This window comes from Hyperolius riggenbachi, chromosome 1 (genome assembly GCF_040937935.1).
Source record: "Hyperolius riggenbachi isolate aHypRig1 chromosome 1, aHypRig1.pri, whole genome shotgun sequence".
Taxonomy (NCBI): domain Eukaryota; kingdom Metazoa; phylum Chordata; class Amphibia; order Anura; family Hyperoliidae; genus Hyperolius; species Hyperolius riggenbachi.
In genome coordinates this window covers 567592574-567613770 of record NC_090646.1, presented here as the reverse complement: position 1 = coordinate 567613770, position 21197 = coordinate 567592574, and the positions used below count along the sequence as shown (strand labels likewise).

At 44.0% G+C, this 21197-nt stretch overlaps 1 protein-coding gene across 3 annotated transcripts in view; it reads left to right on the top strand.

The window, feature by feature from the left end:
- Nucleotides 1–18417, top strand: part of SKIC3 (SKI3 subunit of superkiller complex) — a 244395-nt gene extending 225978 nt beyond the window's left edge. For all 3 annotated transcript variants that reach the window (XM_068247711.1, XM_068247706.1, XM_068247702.1), the window contains 2 exons: nucleotides 11554–11677; nucleotides 13464–18417. In XM_068247711.1, the coding sequence (XP_068103812.1) occupies nucleotides 11554–11677; nucleotides 13464–13541 (202 nt within the window). In that variant the 3' untranslated portion in view covers nucleotides 13542–18417. The remainder of the gene's footprint in view (nucleotides 1–11553; nucleotides 11678–13463) is intronic.
- The last annotated feature ends 2780 nt before the right edge of the window (nucleotides 18418–21197 follow it).

Sequence of the window (21197 nt, the reverse complement as noted above, 5' to 3'; positions counted from 1 at the left end):
CACTGTAATAATGCAAAATAATGTAAATTGTCAAAATATAATGTTGAAATGATTTCAGCACTTTAATGTGATGACTGTTCTGATCATACTTGCAGGCAGTTTAATGTGCCCCTTTCTCTCTTTAGGAGCTAGAAGTATAGACGTGATGTATTGCAGTAAGCTAATATGAAGATCTAGCTCTCAGAGTAATACAACACAGCCTCTGCATCAATTATAAATGGTCTGATGCTCCATTCCCTCTTTTTATAGAGGGTTATTTGCATCTCTCTTAAGGCTTATTAATAATGATAATAAATTGACTAAGATCTCCTAATACTACCGACACTACCATTCCTAGCTGGTAGAAATAGAGATCTAATGCAACACTTAAAGCAGAACTCTACTGAGGTACCAGGGAGGAGGCAGGAGTGTAGTCTGGCTGTAACAGGTAGTCAGAAAACCAGATGAGGTACCAGTGAGCAGGCAGGAGGGGAGTCTGGCTGTAGCAGGTATTCAGCAAGCCAAATGAGGTACCAAGGAGCAGGCAGTAGTGGAGTCCAGATGTGGCAGGTAGTCAGTAACAGGTAGTCAGCAAACCAGATGAGGTATCGGGGAGGAGGCAGGAGTTGAGTCTGGCTGTAGCAGGTAGTCAGCAAACCAGATGAGGTACCATTGAGAAGGCAGGAGGGGAGTCTGGCAGTAAGCAGGTAGTCCCACCTGTTGTATACTGGGCAAGATGAAAGTTAAAGTGTACCTGAGACTAAGGGGAAAAAGTTTTATACATATCTGGGGCTTCTTTCAGCTCCCTTCGGCCTGATCGCTCCCTCGTCGCATTCCTCTGCAGCCTCTGCAATCCGGACCAGTAAATCGCAGTGGTACTGCACAGGTGCAGAACTCTCACGGGAACTGGAGCGCAATGGGTGAGCGAGGTGGTTGGGCCGCGCATGCACAGTAAGCCCCAATTTCCACAGTCACTGGGCCGGATTGCAGAGGGCAGGCAGCGGAGGAAGGCGGCAAGGGACTAATCGGTGAGAAGAGGGCTGGAGGAAGCCCCATGCATGTATAAAACTTTTTAATTCCTTCGTCTCAGGTTTTCTTTAAAGTTTAAAGGAAACCTGAGATGAAGAAATAAAAAAGTTTAAACAAATCATTTTCACCTTCCAACCTGAAGGTAAATTCATCCCTAAAGATGATTTTCTCTAATGCCATCTTCCCACTTACTTGTTGTGCATCAATAAATGAAACTTGTGAGAGACGCCTTGTCATCATTCACTTTACTTAAAAATGAAAAGGCTTTGGAAGCAATCTTTGGCAAAGCACACGGCTGGTAAAATGCATTACGGGATGATTGATTTATTCATAGTCCTTGTGTCCCCGGCAAACCCTCAGGCCAGATAACACACACTCATAGGATGTTTCATTAAGAGCAGTGCTTAGTCTGAAGATTCTGCTCAGTAGGCTGCAGAGGCGCACCTCCCTACTTACTGGGACTCTTCTTCTTTTATTTGTATCTTCTAATTTTAAAGTCTGAATCATACTGCCACAGGAGCGTCTGTGATGTATTTCTAAATGTAAAGCGCTACCACCTATCTTGGCTACCACCAGTATAGGTAGCCATAGTGCCCCCCAGTCTGGGTAGCCAGAAAGTCGTCCCCCCCCCCATATAGGTAGCCAGAGAGCATCCCCCAGTATAGATGCCCAGAGAATGCTCCCGCAGTATAGGTAGCCAGAGGGCCTTCCCCCCTCCTTCCCGTAAAGGTAGCCAGAGAATGCCCCCAACCCCCCCAGTCTAGGTAGCTAGAGAGTCATATCCCCCCCAACCCCCCATGTAGTTGGCCAGAAAGTATCTCCCAGTATAGATAGCCAGGGAGTGAACCCCCTTCCCAGTGTAGAGAGGGTCCCCCCCCCCCCCCCCCCCCCATCGGTAGCCAAAGAGTCAGCCCAGTCAGGTTCAACTGGATGAATGGAATAAAATGAAATTAAATAAAAACCTACAACTGATTTGTTATGAAAATGGGTAAATGTGTCTCCCTATACTGTCAAACTCTGTGAGTCAGTGAGGGCTGTGCACAAGCCGCTCAAGTAGTCAGAATATACATATTGTTCCACAACTACAGTATGTTTTGTCAAGGAATAAAGAGCTTTTTATTTCGCTAATCATCATTGTGCAGATGTAATGCTAATTAAACTGTTGCGTTACTTTCAAGTCTAAACGTTCACACCATTTCACCCTATGAAATAAAAGATGGCTTTGAGTCTAATAAAAAGAACAACTTGTTGGCTAACCCACTGGGCTCTGTAAACTCTATGGTGAAGCACTGATCCCCTTTCTTGTATTATTGCACAATATGATATTACCCTAGGGGCTGGTGCACACCGAGCGGGTTTTTCGGCGTTTTTGCAGCCGCTTGCGGCTGCGGATACGCTTGGTCAATGTATCTCAATAAGGTGGTTCACACCAGAGCGGGAGGTGTTTTGCTGAAACGCATACTCCCGGGGTGAGACATTTTTTGGATTGCGGAGGCGTTTCTGCCTCCAATGTAAAGTATAGGAAAAACGCAGACCGCTCTGAAAAACGGCAGTGCCAGGCGTTTTTGTTACAGAAGCTGTTCAGTAACAGCTTTACTGTAACAATATATGAAATCTACTACACCAAAAACGCTTCCCAAAACCGCAAAATGCTAGCTGAAACGCTACAGAAAAAGCGTTTCAAAATCTGCTAGCATTTTGCGGATCTGCTTGCGGGTTTTGGTGTGCACCAGGCCTTAGTAATGGAACTTCCCCTTCAGAACCAGAGATGATGAGGTTCCTTTAAAGAGGAACTTCACTGAAAATAATGTAAATAAAGTGCTTCATTTTCATTTTTATAATAATTAAGTATACATGATTAAGTCAGTGTTTGCCTATTGTAAAATCGTTCCTCTTCCTGATTTACATTCTGACATTTATCACATGGTGACATTTTTCCTGTTGGCAGGTGATGTCAGTGGAAGGAGATGCTGCTTGCATTTTTGGCAGTTGGAAACAGCTGTTATTTCCCACAATGCAGCAAGGCTCCCACAGTGTGATGTCAGCACCATGGTCCTGACATCACACTGTGGGAGGGGTTTCACCACAATATCAGCATTACAGAGCCCCCTGATGATCCGTTTGTGAAAAGGAAAAGATTTCTCACTGGAAAGGGGGTATCAGCTACTGATTAGGATGAAGTTTAATTATTGGTTACAGTTTCTCTTTAAACTCTGTTCTGCCGAGCTGTGCATTAAAAGCAGTTCTGTTCGCTGGAGTAAAGCCTTGTACACACTATCAATTATAATTGGCCAATCATTGGCCAATTTTACCACCTCCATGTAGTATGGGAGCTTACCTGCACAGTCTGCTCATAGTATTCAAAATCTTTTGGCCTTCATACTACATGGAGGTGGTAAAATTGGCCAATCATTGATAGGGTGTACAAGGCTTAAGGCTACTTACACAGTCAATATCATTGGACAATATAAATGCATTGCTCACACAATGCAATTACATTGTAATGGTACATTCACATGATGAGTTAGCAGTGTGTTCAGGCTGAATCCGTTGCCATAACGCGGTGCATGCAGTGCGGTGCAGCATAACGTGCACAATAACAGTTGTGGGAAAACATACTTTTCATGCCCTGTATGCTTTGCAGTATCTGTCATACTGCCTGATGCACCTTTCCCCTCCCATTGCTTTCCTGCTTTTGCAACATGTGCAATGCAACACCCCACTGTGAGCCTAGCCTAATATTTCAGGACTACACACTGTGGGGTCAGAGAAAAAGCATTACCAAGTTTTCCCAGTATAGTTTGTGGGTGAAACCAAGGCTGAAAATGCATATTTCCAGAAACCTTGTGGTGTGCGTGATGCCATTACTGAGTCCTGTGAGATACACCAAGAGAGCCATTCACTGTAAGTTGCTGAGTCAAGGAAAAAGAAATGAGTGCATTTACCAGTCAACATGCCAATAGCAAGCGCTGCCACTGAATCCCTTCCAGCAGCAATTTATCTTGGCCCTTCCGTCACTTGTGTGCCACTGGCCTAAGCTCAAGTGACTTTCAGCAGTTATTACTTATTTACACATGTGGCAGTTCCTTTTTGGTTGCTCCCTTTTAAGTGGGTGACCAGATAGCACTACAAACAACTCTACGATTAGCTCCACCTCCTTCTGGGCACCAGTGGTGAGGGAGAGCCTTTATCCTTAACATTGTCACTAGCAGGCTTTCAGGGTAGGAGGCTTAGCCCTATAATGTTAAAGGGAACCTGAAGTGAGAAGCATATGGAGGCTGCCATATTTACTGTATTTCCTTTTAAAAAATGCACGTTGCCTGGCAGTCTTGCTATCTCTTAGGCTATAGTAGTGTCTGAATCACACACCTGAAACAAGCATGCAGCTAATCAAGACAAGACACAAAACATTTATATTGTGCTTTTCTCCTAGCAGACCCAAAGCGCTTCAGGCCAGCAGCCACTCAGGGTGCGCTCCACAGGCAACCAGGATCATTAGGGAGCCTTGCACAAAGACTCCTTACTGTTTCATGTACTGGTTTAAGCCAGGATGTGAACCCTGTCCAAGAACTCAAAACCTACATCAACGGCAACAGCCTTACCAGTACACTATCCAGCTAATCAGACTTTGGACAGAACACTTGATCTGCATGTGCTTGTTCAGGGTTTATGGCTTAAAGTATTAGAGGCAGGGGAACATCAGGACAGCCAGGCAATATGAATTGTTTAAAACGAAATGTCAGCCTCCATATTTCTCTCACGTCAGGTGTTGTTTAAAAGCCCTCTGATTAACTACTTTGGCCTCCTGGACGTACTAGCTATGCCCAGGAGGCCATGTGCGCGTCCGCGCGCTCCCGCGGCCGATCGCGCGCGTATACGCGTGCTCCCGGCCGCGGTTCGTTAGCCTGGCAATCAGTGAATCGGGCTATGGTGCCCGATCACTGATTCCTCTTTCCCGCTGAAAAAGCGACAGCTTCTCTCGGAAGCTGCGCTTTTTCTGGCTGTAACGTCCCCCATACGTCGCTCTAAGCGTATGTTACGCTTAGAGTGACGTCATGTAAACGAACTTATGGCCGCCATCCTGTGGCCAAAAAGTAAAACTACAACTAAAAGTGAAAAAAATAAAACTCAAGGCACATTTACATTAGAAAACTATGGCTTACATCCCACCTTCCCAAAAATACCCAAATAAAATGTTTAATACAAAAAAAAAACATTACAATAAAAAAAAACATGTAAATATTTACGTAAGGGTCTAAACTTTTTAAATATCAATGTAAAGATGGAATATTTCTAATTTTTTTTTTAATTTTAAACTTGTAAATAGTGATCGATGCAAAACGGAAAAAATGCACCTTTATTTCCAAATAAAATATTGTCGCCATACATTGTGATAGGGACATAATTTTAACGGTGTAATAACCGGGACATATGGGCAAATACAATACATGAGTTGTAATTATGGAGGCATGTATTATTTTAAAACTATAATGGCTGAAAACTGAGAAATAATGAATTTTTTCAGTTTTTTTTCTTATTCTTCCTGTTAAAATGCATTTACAGTAAAGTGGCTCTTAGCAAAATGTACCACCCAAAGAAAGCCTAATTGGTGGCGGAAAAAACAAGATATAGATCAGTTCATTGTGATAAGTAGTGATAAAGTTATAGGCTAATGAATGGGAGGTGAAAGTTGCTCGGGTGCATAAAGTGAAAACGACTGAAGGCTGAAGTGGTTAAACATTAGCCAGATGATGCTTGTTATGCTGGGAGTACACATTGCGTTTTTTCCGTCGCTTTTCCGTCCATTCGATTTTCTGGTAGATTTCCCGCTCGATTCTCGTATCATTTCTTATCTATTTTCATTCACTTCTATGAGAAATCTATCAGAAAAACGATCAAAAATAAGATCGGACATGTCGGAAATTATCTATTGAGCCATCTATCTGCCGAAAAAACTTATGGTGTATTCCCAGCATTCAGGGTCTGTGGTTAGAAGTATAAGAGACAGAGACTCAGCAGGACAGCCAGGCAATCTGCATTGTATGAGGGTTCAAACCCACTAGAGCGATTTTGTGAGCGTTTAGGGAGCGATCGTTCTAAACGCTCAGCTAATGTTAATGGATGGGCCAAATTCCACTGAAGTGATTGCGATTACCAAAATCACAAAAGCAGGACATGCAGCATTTTTAGCGATTAGCGTTACCGTTTCTGCAATGTAAAGCTGGCACAATAGCTCGTCAAAACCTACACTGAGCGATTTTGCTAGCGTTTTTACATTACTGCACACTAAAAAATTAATTGAAAGGACCAATCCGAATTAAAAACGCGAATCGCTAAACAATTGCTGTGTTTAAGAATGCTACTAAAATCGCCAGCAATTGCTCATGAAATCGCTTACAAACCGCTCATTAAAAACGCTAGCGATTGCGATTAACGATAGCATTTGTAGTGGGTTCCAGGCCTGAAAGGAAATAAATAAATGACAGCCTCCATATACCTCTCACTTCAGGTTCTCTTTAACTTGTTTGCAACTGTTAAGGCTGGTGCACACTACAAGAGCGTCTGATTTTAAAAGCTATTCTAAGCGATTCTAAGCGCTTTGTGATTTTAAAAGCTCTTGCTAATGTAATGCTGTGTGTGTTTTCTCACTGGAGCGATGCGATTTAGTAAAAATCCCCCATAGCATTGCATTACCAAGAGCTTTTAAAAGCTCAAGGGTTTAAAAAGTTCTTGTAGTGTGCACAGCCCTCAGTTGGAGTCAGCTGCTCTGTACCTGAGGGCAGGTAGCTGATGAATGCAACTGAATTAGGTGCAGAAGTGTGCCTAGACAATGGGCCAGGGATTGTAATCCCAGAAAAACCATAGTGCAATCCTCAAAGCTAAGCTACACATTAATGACTGACTAAAATGACTTGCACGTGGTAGATTTCCATAACATATCATTAGTGGTGATTTTGGGTGACAGTCTAGTGTAAGTACAGGTGCGCCTGGCCAGGTGAGTGTAGCCAGTCCTTCTTGTAGTTCTTGCACCCCTCTCATCCTTTGTGGACATGCAAAAAGGGCTGATAGTAGAATATTGGTAAATTTAAAGTTTATCTACTCTTTTGCAGAACAATTATGAGTGAAACATTGGTAAATGATACCGATAGTTTACTACAGCTATTCTCACACAGAACTACCCCCTCCCCCCACCCGTTTCCCGCCAACAAAAAACAAACCTTTTCATTTTCCGACAAAGGTGCCTATATAAATAGTTGCTATAGGAGACTGCAACGCACGAAAAATAGCGGGCGATGCAGCTGTCCGCAATGTGGTGATAAATAGCAGACACTTTCCGCCCATAGCCACTATGGCGGTGCCCAAACGTCCATGGTTTGGGTGCACAAATTTCCTGTTTCTTCTCCCTCCTCAGCTTTCCATAGAACAGGTCAGGCTTCTCATTTCATAGCCTCGTGTCTGTATAAAAAACAGTGGAAACATTTAACCTCAACCTGTCACAGATTACAGTTCAAGGTGACAGATCTGTAAAAAGCTCATCATTGGTGTGCCAATAACAGAAATGTCTGCTTGGAGAACCATAACAGATAAAATGCATTTACGGAGTAATAAGTAATACATGGAGCAAAGAAGACGCTAGGAATTCAAATGTGGTTGCCCAATATTAGTGCAGAGTTTCTCTCTCCGTATCTAGCGTCTCTGACATTGTATGCTCTGACACACGCTGATAACCGGCCTCATCTACATATCTCCTCATGCTGTGATTTCCATGACGGCCGCACTAACCGCTATGTACATGTCTCCAGTGATACGCTAGGAGGAAGCTGACAGCTGGCGGTAGTCTTCACACTAGTGCTCGCAGTTCTGTGTTACACTTACACCCCAGCACCGGCCATCTGTGATCTCATTCTGGCACACACTGTGATGCATTGCAGTAAATGGGAGATTTCTCTGACAGATCATAGCAGCACCGAATAATATAGCCTCAAAATGTTAGTAATGTCTATTCATTAGACTAAACATATAAAGCTGACTTAGGAGTTTTTGCATTGGCTTGCGTCTTTAACTAAAAATGGGCTGTATCTATTTAAAGCCCTAGTTTGCCTTCCATTTTAGTTAATGCACTGATTGTATCCTGGATCACATAATAACATCTTCCAATGCAGATTGTGACTAATATATGTGCTTCTGCATCTGACTCACGTTCTCTATACATTGTAGCTAGTCTCTCCTATCTATAGTGGGAGCAAAGAAAATGCATTTTTATGCTTTGCTCGTCTGTAATATTTGCAGCAATCCTTTACTTCTATATAATGTGTTAACCAGGAAGTGGCTCACTATAGAGTGGTGGGAGATGTGGCAGAATTCCAGTCCTTCAAATTAACGCATTCTGGGCAGAGCAGGCTCACCCACAAGGGCAATCTAGGCAGGGGCCTAGGGCCTACTAGGTGTCAAGGGCCCAGCTGCCATCTATATTTCATCCTCCCATATCCACTTAGCAGAAAGACTATAATATGGAACCAAAGCCATTAACTTGCATTGGGCCTAATATTATCACAGACCTTCTCTGATCCTGGGTGTGGCTGAACCAGAAAGAGCCATGAAAGTCCTCTCCACACACCTGCTACAAATCACCACTAGGGATGATCAATGAGATGCAATTTATTTATCCTTGCATTCACATTTCATGAAATAATACCAAACAGAATAACTTCCTGCCAGTTTTTATTGGTCCAAGTTCAAGCTGCGTAGCATTTACATCAAATGTGAATGCAAGGAGAAAATATTTGCATCTCATTGATCATCTGTAATCCCCATGCTCCACACCAAGCACACCAAAATATGAACTCGCATCCAGACCTGTTCTTCAGCCAACTGCTGTGTGAGAGAAAAAAATAACGTGCAGAAAGGCCTGGGGAGACCAATACAAAAAAGCCACAAAACTGCACCAGACCAAGGATGGTGGGGGAATCAACGGCACTATTTCACCATGGTCTCTCTATGCCCCTCTAGTCAGTTTGACCAAGCAGAGCAAGGGGTGACCAACACAGGAGCTGCACTATTATAGAGCTGTGCACCTCCCCAGTACTGGACCAATATGTTTTTTGCATATTATGTATATCTATGCACACTATTTTTTTAAAGGTAATATTTTAGGTATTTCAGAGCTGTCCCTTTAAGAACGTGCTGCGCTATTGAATCATGCGTGTGTAGGTTACTTCAGTCTGATGGGTAACGTGAGAACCACCAATACTGGTGCTCCGCAAGGATGTGTACTGTCCCCCACTCCTGTTCTCCTTGTACACCAACAACTGTACCTCAACCGCTGGCTCTGTGATGGTCATCAAATTTGCGGATGATCTGCTGTACAAAATTAGCGGATGACAATACCATTATCGGCCTCATTGGCAACATCGCAGAGCACGAGTACCGCAGCAAAGTTGAGAGAATCTGCAACTGGTGCAGAGATAACAACCTTGTACTCAAAGCAGCAAAGATTGTCGAACTGATTGTGGATTTCAGGAGGCACCCCCCTCCCCTCCAACCAATCCTCATAGGCAAAACCGAAGTCTCTAGGGTACCATCTGTGCGGTTCCTTGGCACAACCCTCACCAATGACCTAAAATGGGGGCAGAACACCTCCAAAATTCAGAAGAAATCTCAGCAGAGGTTGTTTTTCCTGCGTCGACTGAAATCTGCTGCTGATCACTTTCTACACCACAACCATTGAGTCCATCCTTTGTTCGTCAGTCATTGTCTGGTATGCTAGTGCGACGGCCAGTGACAGGTATAAGCTGAAGAGAATAATTACTGATGCGGAGAGGATTATCGGATCTCCACTGCCACCTCTTAATGTCCTCCACTCTGCTAGGATGAATACTGGGGCCACCAGGATCTCTAGTGACCCCTCCCACCCTGGCAGTCACTACTTTGATCTCCTCCCGTCGTGTCGCCGCAATAGAACTATCCCATCCAAAACCACCAGATGCAGAAACTCCTTCCCCCAAGCAGTTCCACTGCTAAACTAGTGGAGTACTCTCTTAGGTCAGGGAAACCTCTCAACCGCTCTTTGATCCTTACAGCACACAGGTCGATACAGCCACACAGCCGGTTTGAACCTTCTTGAACTAAATGACTTTACGTAGGCCCCACAGGCTGGCTCTAACTGTTTAATTCCTGGTAAATGCCTATGTACCTTGTACACCTGTAAATGTCTGTCTTGTCTGCCACCGCATCTGTTTTGCCTGTCTATGTACTTGCCTATGCCATGTGAACCACAAATAATTCATTGTACATGGCAAATAAAATTGATTCTGATCTAATCATGCATTTGTAGGTGACTTCTGTCTGATGGGTAACTAAGCATGCATAGGTAGTTGGCTTCTGTCTGATAGGGCCATTTCCAGCCTTTTTTGTCACCCCAGGCAAGAAGTCCTGTTCCATCCCCGCCCCCACTAAAAAAAAAACCACACACACACACACTGGTGAATAAAAACCATGTGCCATATAAGGAGGCACAGCATTACTACATGAGGAGAGGGAGATGCCAGCACTAGAGGGAGCAGGACACAGGATGGTCTCACAGGCACAGTGCTGCACTCCAGCAGGGAGGTGGAGCACAGCTTCTGCTGCGCTATGTTCTTTATTGCACAGGGGGGAAGAGGTAGCACCAGGGAACAGAAGGATGCATGGGAGGCACAGAGTGGTACAGAAAGTGGCACAAATGGGGACAGATATAGATACTAGGTGGGACAGAGGGATGCACAGGGGGGCAGAGGTAGCACAAGAAGGCACAGGGGGACAGGAGGAGTCACAAAGGGGGACAGATGGACGCCTGGAGGCAGAGGTGGCACAGGGGACTGAAGGAGACGCACGGAGGCACTGGGGGACAGAAGGAAGCATGGGGGGTAGAGGTGGCACAGGGGGACACAGTGAAGGGTGCCTGCAACTTACACTATCTGGACCTTGTGATGTCAGCTCTCCAGGGACTGGCAATGCTGCTGCTTTTCAGGACACCGAACTTCCTGCTGCTGCACACAGTAGAAACAGGTAATCAAACACTTGCGGGAGGCTGGATTCCTTTTGAGGCAGGGTTCTGTTCAGGATTGGAGCCTAATTCAGGGGCATGGCACCCCCTACGACCAATGGCAGTCCCGGCAATGGCCTGGAATGTCTCCCTAAAAACGTCCCTGCTGATATGTAAGCCCCAGCATGTTCAAATGATGCTTGCACATCCTTGCTATTTGTATGACAGGCTGCAGAGAACAATGACCAAACTGACATGAACATCATTATTATTGCACTACATATTTTGATTTATTTACAATGTTGTATTCAATTTTTTTTTTCACCGGTTCTGTAATAGTAGTATTATTAGTATTACATGGTATCGTGTTGGCTATAGACTTTAATTAAATTCATAGTTAACTGAAGTAGTTTTTGTTTATAGCAGAGCAAGCAGGGATTTTGAAAGCGGCATAATTGAATTCTAACGAGCCCATGAATGGTTAATCAGTTTGTGTTTTATTTCCTCTTTTCTGTCATTAGGAAAACCCGCCAGTTATTAGAGAAAGTGGTTTACCAAAGTGGATGCAGCGAGACGATTGCCGCTGTCGCCCGCTGGTATCTCCTAAGACATTTGCACGCCAAAAACGATGATCAGTTAATAGATGTAAGTCAATGTTCTTGGTTTCCCTGATTGTTCCCGTCATGTCATTTGTACTAGGGGAAAAAACATTAATTAACATTGTCACTCTAATGCGACATGATCAGACGTTCACAGAAAGGCTTATAACGCAGCCTGACAGCTCTTCTCTCCACCAAGACAAAGAATAACTCGTGTCATTTCTGACATATTGCTAACAGAACAATGTTGGAAGGCATAAAAAACCTATTACGTGGTCAGACCATCTAGAGGTGACATTATAGCTTTATGCCTGGCTCTTAGTGGTCATCCAGGGGGTGTAATAATCTGAATGCACCCTCCTGACCATAGGCAGCTTAAAGAGTACTAGAGACAAACCTTGGGTTAAAAAAGACATACTTGCCTAAGGAGAGGGAATGCTCTGGATTCTATAGAGATTTCCCATGCTGTCCTATGGGCCTCTGTTGCCAAGCGCAGACCCTCCCCTTCAGGCACGAGCGTAGCCGTACTGCGCCTGCACCGTAAGCCAGCCCTGTGCTACTGTGTAGAGGTGGCCATGCTTGCGTGAGCGCATTATGTCCGTGCTCCTGCCTGAAGAGGGGGGTTCCAGTGAGCAGTGGCGAGGAGAACACGGGAAGTCTCTACAGCATCCAGAGGCTTCCCTCTTCTTCACTAAGTATGACTTTTCTTTCTTACTTGAGGTTCACCTTGGGTTCCCTTTAAGAATGGTCTGATGCCATCAATATTTCCCAATTGCTTTACTGATCAAGGATTATCAGCACATTTCTAACGAAATCTGACTATGTTCTCTCAATTCTTCACTACTGTGGCTTTGTGCTGCCCAATACAGTATGAAACCACCACTAACAGCACTGACAGCCCATCAGTTATGAGCAAAATGTCTCCATGAACCTAAAATAACGCCAATCAAACCCAGTAGCTGCTGATCAGTAAGCTGGCAGTTGGTTAATTAACTGTGACACAGAGGTTTTGATTTAGCTCCCTCTCGGGGTCATGTGAACTTTACATGTTTGCAGTTGTTCTGGATGATTTTTTTTTCCTCCTTGAAATTTAACATGTTCATTCATTTTAATGGTGAAACAGTACATTGTGGGCAGATTCAAACAAAACGAATGAATCTGCTCTTTATTGATCAGAGTTTTTCATTGGTCTATGGCTATCTTAACCAATACCGCCCCCTATTCCATCACCCTAAACAGTGAGGATGCAGGCCTACAGTCACTCCCCCCACTTACATAGCTTCAGAGAGTCTCCACAACCTCCCTCTCTCTGCATGTCCGTCATGTCTCCTTGTGACTGTGCATATATGCAAGCAGTGATGTCACACGCAGCAGGTTGCAAGGTTTTCTGACTGTGGGAACTTCTGCCTCCAGCCTGAGCACAAGTGGGAAAGGTGGGGCAGTCTGGGTGAGAGGGGTAGGCAGAGGGCATGGTCACGAGGGGTAGGGGGCTCCATCACAGCCATCCTGCTTGGCTTATTTCTGCACCATCAGTCCTTGCTGCAACAGGGAATCCATATCAGGAGCAGGAATAGAGGAGAATCCATTTATTTTTTATTGGGCCTTTTCCCCAGGTCTGCTCTGTTTTACCGATAAACATGTTCACCCACAGTGACCATTGCTTAGTGGCAAAAGTCATCTCGTGATTTCTTTAGCTTGGTGTGTAAACAGTGCCATACTCAATATTTGTCATTTGGTCAGTCAGCAGTTTCCTAGATCAATCTCATCTTTGTGTTTTGAAAGATGATCTCCAGTAATAAACTGCCTCTTGATGTTCTTGCCCTTTCCTCTAGGTTCTGTTGGAGAATGCCAAAGCTCATGGAGACAGCCAAGTCGTGGATCTGCAGCGCCAGCTGTCCGAGAGATCATAGTGTTCTGCTTTTTGTAACCTGACACCAGCCGAACCTACTTCCTGCCAGAATGTAAACTCTTATGAAATCTAAGTGTTAATCTGATAGACAGCCTTCTGGGGTCCAGTGCATTATAATAGCCAGAGAGCTTTTCTCGTATTGCAATACACTACTGACAACAAGCTGCGCCAGTCATGTTATTCGTACCCCATGCACTTCAGTACAGCATCATCCATGTGCTCTTCTGTTCTGCTGCGTGAGGCAGTCATCTTGTGTAAAAGCTGAAGTTCACACACAGTCGTTTAATGTAAGTTACGGCCAAAGTACAGGCTGGACATTTCTCAGAATGGCAATTTAGATGTTACAACACCAGCCAAAGTCCAACATTGGCTGGCCAATGTGCAGAATGGCTTACTTGTCATTTCACTATTTGCCTTGTGTAGTGTCACTTTCTTGGACATGACTGAATCTAAAGAGGAGGGGAGGTTAGTGGTGGGCACAGAAGATTGGGGGTTAGGGGTAGGAACAGCAGAGGGGAGGTTAGTGTTAGGCACTAGAGAGTTAAATGTCAGTGATAGGCACCAAAGAGGTGAGAATTAGTGTTAGGCACTAGAGAAGTGAAGGTTAGTGTTAGGCACTAGAGAAGTGAAGGTTAGTGTTAGGCACTAGAGAAGTGAAGGTTAGTGTTAGGCATAGGCCTACAGGTCGCACATTCTGAAGAAAACTTTTTTTTTTTGTCACCTCACGAGACAAGGTACGATGTATTCTCTTACATCTGACTTTGGCCACATCTCTTGGCCACTTCCCACACTGGCCGGCCAATCTGGCCACACTTCTGGCTTTGGCCATAACGTATACATTTAATGGACTTTATTTTATATGAATTAAATATACCTGTCGCTCCAATTTATAGCCCCATTTTTACGTTTTAGCAACTCAAGCTGCCTGCTCACTCCCAGTCAGTCTTAAAGGGAACCTTAACTGTAAAAAAAAAAATTGAGTTTTACTTACCTGGGGCATCTACCAGCCCCCTGCAGCCATCGCTCCTCATGGCTAAAATTTTACGCATTACACCCATAATGCGTAATAATGTACATGTTGATGGCTGCACTAGCTTCCTGCACCAGCAGTGATGCGTAAAAACGTACGCATGTCGGCCGGACGACTCCCAGTCGGCAAAAACTGAACTAGCTGCCAGCGGGGGACCAGAGGAGCCATGAGTGACTGCAAGGGAACAGGATGGCCGCAGGGGGCTGGCAGATGCCCCAGGTAAGTAAAACACTTTTTTTTTTTTTTTACAGTTAAGGTTCCCTTTAAGCCAGGAAAAGCTATTCTTAGAGAGGTGTGGGTTCAGCTGACATGGCAATCAATCATCAAGAGCATCCCCTTAAAGAGCTTGTGTTTCCAAATGACTGGGTTATTCAAAATATTATTGTGTAAAATACACACACACACACACACACACACACACACACACACACACACACACACACACACACACACACACACACACACACACACACACACACACACACACACAGACACACACACACACACACACACACACACACAGTCACACACACACAGTCACACACACACACAGTCACACACACACAGTCACACACACACAGTCACACACACACACAGTCACAGTCACACACACACACAGTCACAGTCACACACACAGTCACAGTCACACACACACACAGTCACACACACACACACACACACACACAGTCACACACACACACAGTCACACACACACACAAACAGTCACACTCACACACAGTCACACAGTCTGTTTTGCTCCCATGTTATATATTCTCAGGAAAAAATGCTGCTCTGCATATGTCTTGTTTTTATACACTGAACTGGTGTCATTCAGTAGGAAACCCAGGAAGTCCAGAGTTAATGGCCCGGGGTTTATTTATTGTGTCATTGATGATCATGCCTCTGCTGAAAATATTTCTTCTCCCCTCCTCCTCCAGTGACTCCACAGGGAAAAGTCATCTTTCCAACAGGGCCATACAAATGTGAATGAAGGTTCCTTTACTAGATTGTCTAAAAAAAACATTTTGGCCAAAGTTCTGTGTTACTATAGCAACATGTTGATTACCATCTACATGAAAATGCATTTTAGTATCCTTTAGAAATATTACATTTATACTCATTTGCTTTATCTGAGAACATCTCTGGAGCGTAAAGCCCATTTTGACATTTAACATATTGTTAGAAGCCAGCATAATTAAAGTAGATTTCCACCTGGTAGAAATGTCATCATTAAAAAAAGGACATTTTTAATGCCTCTTTTCGGCCACCTTGATAACAGACTTGTACTGTGCATATTACAGAACATTGGTCCAACTCTTTCCCTGGAGTTTGATCCACGTGCAAGCAACTATGCAAATAGATCCAGCCCCAGGAAGTGGTGCACTGCCATAGAAACCGCCCACACTGACGCAGGAACCGAGCAGCTGAACTGATGCACAGCGGTTGGGTTTACTTCACACAAGAGTTTCTTATGGTGGCCACTAATGGATCATTCTTTTTTGTCTAATCTTACAAAATCTATATGGTGGGCACTAATAATCAAATCTTTTTCATCCAATCTTTTTCATCCAATCTTATCATTTCTATGTAGTATAAGGGAACTGCCTAAATTATCAATTCAATATATTCACTTAATTTACCCTTTTACTACATACATTTGGTAAGATTGGATGAAGAAGATTGGATCATTAGTTGCCACCATAAGGGTCAATTGAGTAAATATATAGGCAGTCCCTTATATTCCATAGAAGTGGTAAGATTGGACAACAAAGATTGGAACATTAGTGGGCACCTTTATAAAGATGATGGTGGAGGTAACATATCTACTACTATTATGGAAGCATTTGGGGGATATTAACAAAGACATTTCAGATATGAAAATAGACTTAAAGAGGAACTGTTTTGAAGATGACATAATGAATACAATTGCTTTACGGTTTACAGATTTTGTGCTGAAATGTATTGGAAATCTGTGTGCAGATGTTGAAGGCCAAATCTGCTGTCCCATCAAGTAATGTATGAGCACCTTTAGTCATGTAGTAGAGCTGGCAACACCAAACCAACAATCGTCAATTTAGGTGATATCTTTGTGACTAACTGTGCAAGAAAGAAAACTATGCACAGTTATTCTAAGACACATGTTAGAGTACTCTCAGCCGTCTCTGCCAAGTATTTGGCACGTGTACAGCTTCCCCCTGTGCGGCAGCCAAGAAATCCAGAGTGCCAGATATTCTTAGCCAAGCACATTGTTCCCCTCCTTATGCCTACTGCTGGAAGCAGTTCCGTCCTGCACTGTGCCATCATCCCTCCTTCCCTCACCATAGCAACAGAACTGTACCTCTCAGAATGTTTGTACAAATGTTTAATCATTCGGGTATTACCTGAGTCAAGATGTTTTAGTCTTATGTGGGCAGATATAAATATTTCATGAGCAAGTATACCTCATTCACCAGACTGAGAATATTATGTATGATCCTTGCTCTCATGATAGAAAATACAAATCTTCTAAGAGAAAACTGCTAAGAAGCAACAAAACATGGGACCCCCACCCCCCAGCAAAATTAGCAGGGTGCCCCCTCCTGGGATACAAACCCTCGTGCATGACTGGTAAAACACACACACCCAAACACCTACTGACTTTTCCCCTCCGGCACCCTCTCCCCACATTACAGAGTAGAGCAGTTGAGCAGTGTAATATTTACCTGCTTCACCGATGCATCAGGTCCCTTCTGTTCTTCCCAGGAGCTGTATGCTCTGTGCTTTCTGAGCCAGAGGTATCCAGCATAGATCATGTGGCTGTCGGGAAGATCAGAGGAGACCCAAAGCAGCACTGGAGCAGGTAAATATTGTACTGCTCCACTGCTTTACTCTGCAGAAAGGAGAGGTATGGCCCCTATGGTCACTGAGTTATGCCACTTAGTTTGAGACTGCGACTTAAACTATGTTTTAGATTTTGGCCCTTTACGTCATTGAGTTTGATACCCATGTGCTAAATTAATACAAATGGAATTGATTTTTTTAGATGAAGTAGTGCTCATATAGCCTTTCAAACCACTATCTTCTGTCTGTGGGTCACATCTAGGGCCGGATTTACCATAAGGCTTTGTTGGCATGTGCCTACAGGCGCTGATGATGAAGAGGCGGCTTCATCCCTCATTCCCTATTCAGAGTCCCGATCAGAGCGTAAGTAAGCGGCTACTCACCTGACTTAGCATTCCATCAACCAAATCTCCCTTCAGTCATGGGCACCTCTAACTACCTAATACTGATTTTCCTCTGACTACCTAATACTAAAAGGCACTTGTTGCTACTTAATACTGAGGTTCCCCTGACTACCTACTACTAAGGGACACCTGTAGTTACTATGACAGGCGTGGTAAGTAAGGGAGAAGTGACAGCTGGGTCAGCCAGCACACTTGCGGTGCAGTTCGGTGGGGTTTGCAGGTTCATGCAAGGCGAAGGCTGAGGTGCCAGAACATCTGTGCCTATAGGCTCCTGTGAGGTAAATCCACGCCTGGTTCCATCCTAAGCCTTCACAATTACAATGAATTGCAAGAGCCTGATAATGACTGGTTCTCTTTATGGTCAGCAGGATGTTAATAGAGAGATGCACCCCATATTTGTATTAGTACTGCAAGTTTTTAATGCTGAATTCAATCATGTAGTGTTCTCCATGGGTAGAATGAGTGAAACAGTTTTTCTTGTTCTCTAGCAGCATTTCTTGTCCAGTCAGACTTTATACGTAGAATAATGAATCACTGGAATCTAGTTTAATATCTTTAATGGTCCAGCAAACACTCTTCAATAGCCATAACCTCTATATCAATAAAATACTGCTTCATTCCTCGCTCCATTTGTCATTTATTTATAATAGCAGAATTAAAATGTTTAGATTTTATAGCGAACAAAAAACGAAATCCATAATTTTATGGGGTAATGGTTTTTAAAGGGAACCTAAACTGAGAAGGATATGGATTTTTTTTCTTTTAAAATAATACCGGTTGCCTGACTCTCCTGCTGATCCTCTGCCTCTATTACTTTTAGCCACAGCCCCGGAACAAGCATGCAGATCAGGTGCTCTGACTGAAGTTAGACTGGATTAGCTGTATGCTTGTTTCAGGTGTGTGATTCAGCCACTACTGCAACTAAAGACATCAGCAGGAGAGTCAGGCAATTGGTATTGTTTAAAAGGAAACATCCATATGCCTCTGTTTAGGTTCCCTTTAACACCACTGCATTCTTAGGGCCAGTTCAGATGGACAACTGCCAGTGTCCGTCCACATTGATTAGCACAGGTATCCACCGTGTCCCGCATTGGGATGAATGGAAGTGTTCATCTGAATGCGTTTACCATAGGGGCACAAAACTCAATGAAATGATGGGAACCAATGCCAAACGCTTTTCTGCGCAGTAGCAGAAAAAGCGCTTAGTATCAGCTAAATTAGATGCCAGCCGTGGGACCCGGCCTTAAATAGATTAAAAAGTGTAGTAAATATTGCCTTGTAAATGGGATATCCAGTCACATTATAAGATGAAAGGGTCCTCCTGTAAGGAAAAGTAATATATACCTGTGTTGTCTTCTCCCCCTAAGTCGTTTCCAAAGCGTAGCCACGCCCCTTGAAAAAAAGTGCCGCCTGGTTCCTCTTTCTATAGATAAAGAAGACAGCGGGTTTTCCAGGGGGAAGGGCTAAACTCCCAAAGCCGCCACCTAGAAGGGCTTCGGGGATGACTTTGGGGGAGAAGACAACACAGATGAATATAACTTTCCCTTGGGATCTAAGATTGTAGCTGGATATCTGCTAACAGTAACACAAGCAGTAGTGTATTTACAGAGCCGTGAGTCCCAGTGCAAGTCTTACATCCCCAGCACTGTATGTAAGTTAATCACATGGTACAGAACACGTTCCCACCTTTCCGAGGACAAGGGCTGTAAGCATAGGGAAAAAATGGTATCTTAATGCAGGGCTGTGAAGTTGGTACACAAATCATCTGACTCAGACTCCTCAGTTTTTGAAACCACCAACTCCGACTCCAGGTACCCAAAATGACTCCGACTCCTCAACTCCGACTCCCAAGTCTAATACTTACCAGAACTAAGGATTTGTTACAAAAATCATCTGACTCCTCAGTTTATGAAACCTCCGACTCCAGGTGCCCAAAATTGCTCCGACTCCAACTCCACAGCCCTGTGTTAATGTTAACCCCCTATTGAAAGCACATATAGAGATAATTATCAGTGCACAGCACCAATAAAGACTGAAGCACCCCTTCCCCCCCACTCCCCATGTGGGCCCCTTCGGTTTAGGGGCCTAGAAGCAGCGAAAACCAGGGCCATCTTCAGGGCATCACAGAAGGGACGGCTGTGTGGGGCTCAAGTGAATCTAGGGCCCCAGCTGCACTCTGTGCCTGTCCTTCTGGCTGCCCATTAATTTGGCAAGAAGTGCCGGGGGCTCATCCAGGAGTTTCCTTAGTCAGTTAGTGATTAAAGTATACCTCAGAAGAATGTGAGAAAAGGAGTTTTGCTTACTTGGGGCTCCTTCCAGCCCCCTGTAGACTGTCAGCTCCCTCGATACCCTTCCAGTCCAATCCTTTGTGCTCCTGTGAAGTCTGCACAATCCAGCTGGATTGCGGGCACTGCACATGTGCTGTTCCGGGCCGCACACTTCCTGCATAGTGCTACCATAGCTGGGATTGTTCTACGCAAGCGCAATTACCATCTTAACAAACAGCATGGTTAGAACCTCCCACCAATGGGAGCACATAAAAAGTGCACACACAGACGTTAGTGTGTTCAGGCCTTCAAAGATTGTGATTTTCCATGTGGGGGTGGAGGGGAGCCCAGTAGCTTTGCTCAATATGTTGCCCAAACATTTCTGATGGTGGCCCTGGTCACAACCTCTGCTTCTTTTATTGCTACACCAGTGAACATAAGGAGATAGCAGCAGTAACGACTGTTTGTGTAAACTAGCAGTATGGTAATGGCCATTCACAGAAATAGCATCCTCTCTTAGCAAAATAGCAATTGTGCATCCTGAATTCAGTTTCCTCCCCCAGCCACTTCTCGTCCTGAGTGCCAGAAGGCGTTTAGGTGGGGTGCATGGAGAGCAGAAAAGCATTCTTGTCCAGACATTAGACATTTATTCGTGGAACATTTTCATATTTGTTTTAAGCTCAGTGGTAGGATTGATTAGTGCAGGCATGTGCAAACTTGGCCCTCCAGCTGTTAAGGAACTACAAGTCCCACAATGCATTGCAGGAGTCTGACAGCTACAGTCATGACTCATAATGGCAAATGCATTGTGGGACTTGTAGTTCCGTAACAGCTGGAGGGCCGAATTTGCCCATGCCTGGATTAGTGTGTGCCCTCTCTACACAGGGCAGCAGCAGAGGATGGGTGACAGTTCTGGGAAGACTGCTACTGTTTTACCTGCTGCTGTCCTGTTTTATCTATTCCCTCACAAAATCATCAATGAAATACATGTCACTTGTAATATTCATACGAGACTCTTCCTGTTTTTTTTTTTTTGTTTTTTTTTTAATTCTAATATGAAAGTGCACAAACCTTTTTTTTTTTTTAGATATTTTTATTGGAAAAATATTCATCTATTTTCTACAAGTTAAAAAACA